Here is an 11,223-nt window from a genome sequence, read left to right on the forward strand (position 1 = left end):
TGGCCAAGACTCTTACTAGAAAATGCTATGTTGTCACAAAGGTGTGTTAGAGCAGATCTTTTTCTGATCCAGCTCTCAGCATGGATTGCTTGGTGCCCTTTCACTCTGCTCTGCAACTTTTGATGAATTTCAGCAGAAGTTGGCCTTCTGAGTGAAAGTGGAGTAATTCCCACTTGCTTCCATTTCTATGTGTGGCTGTTGCAGAGTTCTATTCTAGCAAAAGGAGATGATATTATGTAACTTCTCTTGTCTTAAAATTGCTTTTGAGGAATCTTCTGGTAATCTGATAAACGTGGATGATTCCAATTACTTGCCGATTGTTAGAGGCTCTTTAAGTGTGATAGTACTGTCAAGGTGGAAACAGTCTTTTGGTATGGACAGACTGCAAGACTGGTTTTACTTGTGGTTGAACCAGAAGAGCTGCTAGTTCTACACTATCTATTAGAGGCAGTCTAATGAAAGTGTTTGTTGTCTTCGGGGCATACAGCCTTTTCTGTTCATGTTGCTCTATTTTTGTGTATTGCTAAACTTCCTCCAAGCAACCTATAACATGGTGATATTTTTTCAAGATAGAGAACAGGATTTTTTTATTAAGTTGACTGCATTGTTCTAATGATGTATTGTCACTGTTTTGTTACATACAGTATAACAGATTCTGAAAGATCTTTTTATTTTCCAATAGGCTGGTGTTTGGGATGCTGTATCCTGCATATTACTCATACAAAGCTGTGAAGACAAAAAATGTGAAGGAATATGTAAGTTGCATTCCTTTCAATTGCTTAATTAAATGACTCTGCTGACATACAACTGTGAAATTTTAATTGTGCAGTTCAATAAATCATATGAAAGGTTGATTCAGCTATCTTAGTATTAGATACAACACCTGTATGAATCTAGTGGTGATCCTGTGGTTTTGTTAAGGTTTCTCAGATTTTCATGGACTTTGCTGAAACATGTCCAGCACACTATTTTGTATATGGATGTTTTTAGGATTTTAAAACATAAACCTTAAAGTGTTGGCTGCATTTCAGCAAAGTGCCTAAAGTAAGGGGTAGAAGACAGGCTTCCTGATTTTGACAAAACCTGTAGTAAAAGCAGTGTCAAATGGATTCCCAGTGTCTGCTTGAACAGTAGCAGCAGTTCAGTTGTCATTGTATGGAGCTCAACAGGGGATTCAAAATCTACCTGAGAAAAGGATAGCTCTGGTTCATCTATCATTCCTCAAAGAGGAGAAAAAAATGTAACCAGGGGAGGAAGATATTTGGTTAAGGTGATGTGGAGGAAAGAAACAGGACAGAAGATGGAGAACAACACAATTATTGTAGTAAATGCAGTTTAGAATTCATCTGTTAAATTATTTAATTTCAGTGTGAGCAATGATGATTACCCCAAGAATGTTACCCAGTTGCAGTCTCAAGGAGCTTTGGTCACCAAGTCACTTCCCTATTTTAAGAGGCAGCCTAACTTGATTTTGACAACTAGCCTATATTTGCTCCTGAACCTTGTTCTTAACTTGGGTGCCTGACTCAGTCAGGATGGAGTCAGTGCCATCAGTTACTTTAACTCAGAAGCTGTAGCTGTGATCTAGTGCTGCTGTCTGGATGTGTCATGTCTCGACTTTGTATTTGGTTGTAGTAGTAGAATGCAGTAGCTGTTGTTCTTCCCCTTGTATGTCTTTCACTTAGTCTGATCACTCCGTTGAGGCTCTGAAATGGACATCATATTCGTACTTCTGGTATAGAGCTAAGCTCCTGGGAGAAAAAATAATGAAAAGTGAGAGAGGAATTTTTTCGGTCTCATGCTTACTTTACCCTGTTAGGAAAGTATATAATGCAAAGAATTTATAATCTGCTTTTCCTCCCTGCTCCCTCAAAAGGGATCCAGAGGCCAAGTAGAGGATAGCAGTAGCAAATGCTAATACAAGAAATCACTTTAATTTAAGAGGTTACCATTGCCTCTTGCAATATGTTTTCTACAAAAAGAAAAGTAATGTTTGTAGGATGCTGAGATTTTGGCTTTTATCTCAGTCGTCTAGTTAGCTGTGACTTAGCTGTGACTTTTCTAGAGATGCCTGTAATTTACACAAGACCTTCAGTAGGTCCTGGAACTATATTTTTCCAACTGTATATTTTCATTTAGTGTGAAAACACTGCTTTTCAGTGACCTGTAGTCTTTAAGCAGTACATGAACTTGGAGTTGCATACAAAATGTTCACATGGCTGAAATGAATGAGACCCATCACAGTGACTTTTCCATTTACATCGATTCATCAGTGAGTTATCCCTCCATTGCTGGTTGGGTTGAGTGCCCAGACAGATTTTAGGGACAGTACGTGGCTTTCATCTTCCCAGCTGGGTCATTTTCTCATGGAGAGGTTGTAGGTTTAGCTGCAGCCTTACAAATGGCACAGCTCTGTTGCCAGTCATGTTATGGCCTGAGTACAACTTCCTTTCCCGGGCTATGTGTGGCTCAGGAGCCATCTGTTTTTGTTTGCTAGATTGCAAGAGCTTTGTAACAGTGAAATTTTTTACTTAGACACTGCTTCCACTAGTAGAAGAACAAACAAAGAGTATAGACATCTTGACTTGCTGTGTAGGTCATGATGAGGCAAATTGTTTAAAGATTATTTCTGGGAAAAACAAAAAATGTTGCTGCTGGTTTTTGGTAATTGAAGACTTAGGGACTTTAGTTCTAGAAATTAGGATCTGTGCCTTTGAGCAGATTTATTTGTTCATGTAATTACTCTGGCTTAATGGAGTTGACTGAGATCTTTGAGAAGTTTTTTTTACTGTGTTACACCAAAGTGCTTGTAATAAGCATCTGAAATGTAGTTTATAAGTCTGAAGGACCGGTCTTCTCAAATCCTTGCTTCAAAATCCTGACTTTAAAGGATGTGCTTCAGCCAAAGCCAACAAAGATGAGCTTAACACTTGGATGGTAGGAAGAATGCTCAACAGAACAAAGCTGTAATCACTCTTTTAACATAAAAGCAAAATTCAGTCAAAGCTTCTGTAACTTCACCTTTAAGAGTTAAGTAGATTATAGTCTTCTGTGCAGTGTCAAATATGACCTTCTGTTTTTCCTGGGGTTTTTTGGGGTACAAAACCCACTGTAAGTCCCTCAGGTTAATTTGTCAAGGATATCTTTGGTACCTAATGCACTACTTTGTACTGGAATATGATTTGACTTGTGTTTTTGGGAGTCTTTGCCCAGACCTCAGCAGGACTCTTGGTAGATCTCATGCGCCCTTCTGCAGAGCATTTCTTACAGTTTGGAGCAGCCTACAAGAGACTCCATGAATGTTCCTAATTGAGTAAATAGATGTGGATTAAGTAATTAATAGCCTGGATAAAATACATTGGAAAACAATTCAGTCTTACATGGCGTCTTAAAAATTGCATTGCATCATGCTTAGGTTGATGGGGCAAAGATGGATGTTAATTTATTTTTTTTTTATTCAGGTGTTGACTCTGGTTCATGGAAGGGTCACCAGTCTAAATGTCACATGGCCTGTCAGAGATGACTTCAACTGTTCTGTTTATCTTAGTTTATTCAAGCCTGAACTATCTAAATCCTCTGAGAGGCTGAAGTGGAGAATGTCATCACATGACTGAGTTTCTTTTCAAATTCAAATTCAGAACAGCATTTAAGATAAATGGGTCTCCAGTTGTGACAGAGGAAGTGGGTTTAAAGCATAATGCACAGCTATGAAATAGGCAGCATGTAGCGTTAGGTTTTGAGTACTTATTTAAATCCACCTCAAAAAAGATTGCTTTAAAGGTGAAGATTAAATCTAAGCCACATCCGCTGTAGGAAAGTGTATGTATTCCTCCTTTTGAAAGACCGCACTGTGAATTTAGACTCTAACTAGTGTCTAACAAATGTAGTGTTTAATGCTTTGTGGGTATACCAGAAGAGTTAGTAGTCTGTATATCACGAATGCAATGAGGTTACCGCACCTGGTTGTGGGTGATGCTTTTCTTATCTTTCTTCTTTTAAACTGTTTTGGTTTTTTTCTGGCATAGATAGAGTTGGAATTTAAAGAACGTGTGGGCGTTCTGTTAGTGTGAATAACCAGTGGTGGTTTGCACTGACCTATTTTGGAAATACATTGTGTTTGGCCACTGATATATTAGAGAAGACAAATGCATTGAACTACTTCTATAATATTGATTCTGAAAGATTGAATCAGTTTAGACAACCAAATTTGAACAATTGTTGAAGAAAAACGAACAATGTAGTTAACCATTAGAAAACAGAACTGAACCCTGTATTTTAAGAGCATTGGCTGATATTAAAACAATGATATATAGTGTAAATCTTAAAAACAAAATAAAGTATATAGGTGTAAACCCCTGAAGGATTAAGATGCTTACGTGTGAGCTCTTTTATTAACAAGAATTATGTGGTTCTTTGCATATGAGTAGAATTAAATTTCTACGAAAATGCTTTTTCCTGCCTTGCCCTAGTGTTAATACCATAATGTTAAGCACACGTGTAGAACTTAGCTGTAAAGTATAGCTGAGTATGTATATTGTGAAATGAAAGCAAGGGCTACCTGACTTACTGATGCTAACTTTTTGTGTGTGGTAGAAACATATGGATGAGCGTGGAAGAGAGTGAGATATCCTTTAGTGCTATGGTGGGAATTGCGCTTCGTACTTATAATAATCTATTTACTCTTTCTGGTGTTTTTTTCTCATCACTAAACCTTTCTAGAGGCAGAATAAAATTGGTGAAGCCAGCCTAGGTGAGGTTGTGACCCTGGTGAACCAGCCATTTCACTTAGCTTGTTGCAGCTACCACCAGATCTACTTACAAACAGAAAACCCTTAGGACCTTCACATAATCTCACTTGAAACCTGGTTGATGCAGACTGAGATACTGTTGAATGTCTTGGTTTGACAGCTCAGAACTGACTGTATGGTATGTAGTGTATTCTGTGAAAGATGCAATCAAAATTTTTACTGAAGATGGTGTTTTAATTTTCAGGTTCGCTGGATGATGTATTGGATTGTGTTTGCTCTTTATACAGTTACTGAAACAGTAACTGACCTAACAGTCTCTTGGTAAGAGCCTAGTTTTTATGAAGTCTTCGTGAAACTATATTTGTTTCTGATGTTCTTTGATTTGTAGTGACTCATTTTTTATTAAGAAGCTGTGCTTGTTGATAGCCTTTTTTTCAGCAAAAGATCTCAGTGTAAAGAATAACATCTGTTCTCAAGCTTGCTGTACACTGTCACTTGAACTAGGGACTGTAAAACGTCTACCTTTGCTTTAGAAATGGAATAGGGGAATGGAACTCTTAAAAGGATGGACTATAATTACCCTGTGAAGGACTGTATAATGCAAAGCAAGTATATGAACTGTTTAAATTTCTGAAATGACAGTATGATCAATTAAAAAATTAAATCCACAGGATGACTCATTTACTTTTTGTCAAATATAATTTTTTGCATGTGACAAATCCTATATGCTAATATGTAATTATGTTTTTTAAGAGATCTCTTAATGATGATTAATTACTGTGCATTTTCTTACTGCAGTTGTTGATTTCATGCAACTTTTAACTTGTCTGTAGGTTTCCACTGTACTATGAACTGAAGATAGCTTTTGTTATTTGGCTCCTTTCTCCATATACTAGAGGGGCGAGTTTAATCTACAGAAAATTTCTTCACCCGCTTCTTTCTTCTAAAGAAAGGGTAAGAAGTAACTTCTAATGTTTTTAATGACTAATATGGAAATACCATGTGTGAAATACTAACTGTTGCTAGATACATGATGAAAGCAGATCAGTGTGTTACTGGTTTGCCAGGCAGCATGAAGTTGGACTAGAAGAGGCAACTGCATATGACTGTCCATATATATGGTTCTGTTTAACTTGCATGAGCAGACAATGTGCTGCTTTCTATTGACATGAGGTTGCCTGGTGTTCTCCAGTCTACTTGATGCACTTTCGGGAGCCTAGTTGAGTGGAAGTGATGCAGTTTGACTTTGGTCTGGAAGAACATGTGCAGTACTCTCTGTGCAGAAGCATGAATGCAGTTTTAGCAGCAGCTCTTCATGTCACTGTTTTTTTTAGTATAATCTAGTAATAAAACTTCTCAGGATGAATGACATCGATGACTTCTCTGGTGTGCAAATTGAAAGGGTAAGAGGAGAGACTTTCTGCTGAGGTTTAAGGGAAGAAGCAGTCTGCAACAGAAAATACCCAAACAGAAAATAGCTAAAGTATATTTAGGTGAAGTATGCCAGGGCCACAGATCTACTTAGCTCTTTTTCAGAAGTCTGTTTGGATGTGTGGAAAGAGCGATTAGCAAAGGTGTGAAGACTACCACTGAAAAACCTCACAGTACAGAAAATTGCATTCATAAAGGTCAGTGCTGGGCTTGGCCTTTATTAGGCACAACAGGAAGCTGACCTGATTGTCACTGATATGAATGGTAAGGTCACGTTGACCTTCTGAAGGTTTAACTATAAACCACTTGCAACTTCATAAGCTAAAGGGTTTTTTTTCACCCTTCGTCTGCTATCTGTTGTGAACTACCTTGAAACCTTTATCTCTAACTCCAGGCATTTACCACAGCTGGACATAAATGTCATGACTTATTGTCCTTGATACTTAACTATGTCAAAGTTCTGGCTTCGGAAGTTCTTTGTGAGCTGGCTCTACCTTTCTAAGGAGCTCTATGATTTCATCTTGAGCTTGTTATTTCTTGAATAGCTTTTGTCTGACAATTTAAGCTTACTTTCTGTAAAGAACTTGCTGTGTAGCTGTGATGTTTCTGAGCTGGACAAAAGTGATCTACTTTATCTTCTTATTTGACCAGAGATAACCCCTTTTTAAATGAGAGAGTATGAGTGAATGAAACATCAGTATACAAAGGCAAGAATAATTCTCCTACTAAATATTTTCTTAAAGATTTCTTCAGTCTTCCTTTATTGATGGAAAAATAATACTGTGGGGTAAGGTGACTTACACACAGCCCTCTAAAATTTCAGTATGTTTTGCTTTTAGGAGATTGACGAGTACATCGTACAAGCCAAAGAAAGAGGCTATGAGACCATGGTGAATTTTGGAAGGCAAGGGTTGAATTTGGCAGCAACTGCTGCAGTGACAGCAGCTGTAAAGGTAACTTTCTGCTTGCATTAATTGCTTTTGTCCTTGATATAGAACAGTATACTGAGGATTTGCCATTCCTAAACAAAAAGATTAATTATGCAAATATATTGAAAACTTGGAACACAATTCAAGGGTTGCAGCCCTCTAGTTCTCCTCATACTGTGTTTCTTTAAGATGACTTAGTAGTTATTTCTTGAATGATGGAGATCAGTTTACTGTAATTCAAAAGATACCATGCAGTTTTCTATTCAGGCTTTTGGTAAAGATGACCATTGTTTCTTTTCTGTCTCTGTGCTTTCTTGTTGGTAAACAAACTATTTAAAGGATTTCTGGCTTTTCTGCTGTTTTTCTCCAATCAACTTGAGGTAACTCCACATATGAAGTAAGGCATGAAAGATTACTACCACAGATAAAAGTTACCTTGACACAATTAACTTGTTTGCAACTTGTTGATTGAATTATTAAATTAATACACTAAGCATAAGCTTGCATACTGCTGTTTAGCATATTCTTGCTTTGTCATGTAATTTCCATTAAATCATGAAGTAACCCATGGGTGTTCCTGAATTATGTTCTTCCAAAACTCATGACCTTCAGCTCAGTTTCAGAAGGCTCTACGTCTTAGGAAGACAAACTACAAGCTTATAAGTAAGATTTTAAGCATCTTGTGGTCCACCAAAAGGAGTGTAACTTTAGGCAATGTATCTTACCTTACCTAATAGTAATTTAAACCAAAAAGAAAAAAGTGTGGAAAAAAAACATGTGTATGTCCTTGTTAAATGATAGTTTTAAGGCTATCAGGATAAATTTCTTCCTGGCAATAAATGAAACTGCTGTGGTCAAACCTGAGCACTGTTAGTAGATAACAGCACTGTAGAGATGTCTGGCTGTCAGAGTTAAGTAGGTACAGCTAGCATTTAACTTAATTTTCTGTGCTTGTATGTGAACTTCTTGCTTTATAAATCAAAGACATTGCAAAAAGCTACATTTTCAAATGCTATCTCAGAAAGGTTTGGAAAAATAGTCACACATATCTTGTTTGTTCATTTTTTCTCTTTGAAAAGATATGTGGGTGGTAGTGTAAAAAAAAATCACTTTTTTTTTTTTAAAATATGGACACAGTGAGCCTAAAATACTGAGAATGTAATTCAGTTTGAATCAACTGTTTCTTTCTTGCTATTCAAATTCTTAGGGTTGCCTTGAGGCATGAAATAATTTAGATTAAATAGTATATATCTCTAAAGAAATGAAAGTATCCAGAATGAAAATAGGTCATTTAAAAAACCAAAACAAACCCAACAAACAAAACCTCAAAGTACTCCACTGGGAAAAAGTTGAAGAACTATGCTAAATGCTAAAATGCAAATTCTTTGCCAAACAGCAAATCAGAATTTATTACAGTGTGCACCTGTAATGATACTTATGCTCTGTATATTTTCCTTATGTCTGGCTAAGGTCGGATATTTCTTTGTTAATCCTTATGGTGTTACAGAAGTATTGTAAAATCAGTATCAAAAATATCTCCTCCCACTTTCTTCAGAAATAATGAATAACTTTTTCCTAAATGTCTGTGTTTAGTTTTCATTGCTGTTCAGCTGTGAATGGCAAGATGCCTGCTCTATTTGTTAAAACTTGTTAAACATGCTTATGATATTTGTACAGAATTAGTTCAGTGCAGATGAGATGCTTGGGCAAAACAACCACCACAATACCGAAGGCCTAAAATAGGCATGATTTTTAAAGAGTATGAAAGAGGAGACTCTGAAAATCTTCATTTTGGCATGTTAAACCTCTCTTCAGTTTGCCATTCCAAAAACCTGAGCGTGACTGCTCGAAGCAAGCAAATGGAGACAATGCATATGTTCTTGATTTTGTTTCCTGTTTTTCAAGAGTTGACTGCTGCCTCCAGCAGGTGAAAAGATTATATGTTCAGCATGAGCTGGTGGAACATGCTATAGGATTTCAGGAGTGGAATCCTGTCAGTGGGATCAGTTTTGATTGGAAGGAGAGACACTTTCATCACTTTGGTGTGGTGGGTTTTTTTTGAAGGGGCAGGCATGCTTATTCTGACATATCAGATTTCAAATTAGGAGTAGAGAATGTGGGAGGTTAAACACAAGGGGAGGTCCAAAGAAAGCTTCTGTTCGCTAAGGTATCCAAGCAAAAGAGTCTACAAGGTCTGCTTATGTTGAGTTTTAGGAGGGTGGTAAAATTGCTTGGAAACTCGCTGGAGTATTTTCAAGATCAAGTGTGGGAAAGAGCATTGTTTTTCCAAGAGCTGTCAAAGGAATAGGGGATTAGTATTAAAAGACTAGTTGGCTGTGTAGGGGAGGCTGGAGCAGCCAGACAGGTCACTCTTCTGAAATCTGACATTGACTTAAACCTGCTCCACTGTACTTCAGTTGAAATGTAATTGGCAAGAGTCATGGCTTGTAGCTTACATTCCTATAGTGATGGTTTTAGCTTCTACTGGTTAGCCACTATTCATATAGAATTTAGTGTTTCAAAATCTGCTAAATAGCATACAGTAGCAAAATAAATTGTGTTACTGTCATGCTAATTTAAGAAAACAAATCTTTGTAAAATCCTGATTTCAGGAGACTTAAGAGATTAAATATGGTCTAGGCTGACTTTTACAGTTTACTAATAAAAGTTTTCTTTAGGGTATAAAAGAATCAGCAACAAGATGCTTTTAATGATAAGAAAGTTGTTGGAGCGCTTTCAGCTCAATAGTGTATGGATTTGTGGAAATTGTATTCATAGCACTAAGTTTCACTGATACATCTTGTATCTTGATACATCTGCTTTCCAGATCCTCTGAGATGCCAGTTACCTGTACTTCCCAATTTTTGCCAACACATAAATTCTGATCTCTCAAGCTACTAGTGAAAACTGGTTTCTATATCACCATGTGTGGGACAGCTGCTAATTAAGCTCTGAAATGCACTGTCCTTCTTTATGAGGTCACACAAATATTGTTCATTTGTAAAGTATTATTTGGAGGTAGTAAAAATAATAGATTTAGAGGGCTGCGTTTCTGCATGTCTTTTAGTCATCTTGAATCTGTTGCCTCTTTGCTGGTTGAGTATTACCTAATGGCCTTGTTCAGACTTCCCCTTCTTCCCACTCAGGGCATGGCAGAGGAAGGAGGTATCTTGCAGCCAGCTGTGGCATACAGCCAGTATGACTGTGAGCAGCTCAGCTCACCAGCAATATTGCTTTCATCCCTCCTCCCTGCTGGGACCGCCTGGCATGCTGCAGAGGTCATTTACGGGACAGCAGTCTCTCTCCAGGTTGAGAGGGAACAGAAGTCATTCCCTGTCAACCCTGATCGGATCAGGGAGAGAACAGCTGGGAATGTGGGTGCCGCGCACTGCAGCTTTGCAGCCAAGGCCATTGAGAACTTGTGCAGTGAAGGCAGGCTGCTTTATTCCATGATCCTGACCACTGAGGGGTGCAAGTCCAATTTAGACAACAACAACAAGAAAAGTCCTTGAGGCAGACATACTGTGTGGTGTCTGTTTACAGCAACTTCCCTGGGTTAGGTATATGGACTATAAAAATACATGCTCAATAGCAAAATAGAGAATGGCATTTCATATATGGGGGTCAGCTGATGAGATAGCATACTAATAGCTTGCTAGAGTCTGAGTAGTCTGAAAAGGAGTCCAGTAAGTAGGCTATATTTATCAAAGGCTGGATTCAGAAACCTGTTACAAGTTAGTATTTCAGATTGGTCATTGGTAATGAATGTGGTCTCTGAAAAGTGTTTAATATGTTTTAGGAAATACTATTGAATAAATAAGCAAACTCATTGTTTAAGACTTGCATTTTGTTTAAGATAACACAAACTTCACAGTTCATCTCTCTTCAATGTTGACTTACATAGAAATTTGGGCACTGAAATAGTTCTGTGCTTTTTTTGCTTGCATTGTAATTGTAAATGTGTATGTCTCAATCTTTTGTGGTGTAATTTAGTTGTCAGCCTCTGGGCTGGATGCAGACTGCTGTATATTCTTCCTTACTGGTAGGAACTGTTGAAATAATGGGGCACCAGTGCAGGCATGGCAACTGCTCTGCCATCTTCTTCTGAGCAGCAT

At 37.6% G+C, this 11,223-nt stretch overlaps 1 protein-coding gene across 1 annotated transcript; it reads left to right on the forward strand.

The window, feature by feature from the left end:
- Nucleotides 1-688: 688 nt before the first annotated feature.
- LOC104466540 (receptor expression-enhancing protein 3) lies at nucleotides 689-7,217 on the forward strand. Its single transcript, XM_010079982.1, has 4 exons — nucleotides 689-755; nucleotides 4,993-5,069; nucleotides 5,582-5,702; nucleotides 7,019-7,217. Exons 1-4 carry the CDS (start codon nucleotides 696-698, stop codon nucleotides 7,151-7,153), a joined length of 393 nt encoding a protein of 130 aa, XP_010078284.1. The 5' UTR covers nucleotides 689-695; the 3' UTR covers nucleotides 7,154-7,217.
- Nucleotides 7,218-11,223: the final 4,006 nt, after the last annotated feature.

This window comes from Pterocles gutturalis, unplaced genomic scaffold (assembly GCF_000699245.1).
Source record: "Pterocles gutturalis isolate BGI_N339 unplaced genomic scaffold, ASM69924v1 scaffold40369, whole genome shotgun sequence".
Taxonomy (NCBI): domain Eukaryota; kingdom Metazoa; phylum Chordata; class Aves; order Pterocliformes; family Pteroclidae; genus Pterocles; species Pterocles gutturalis.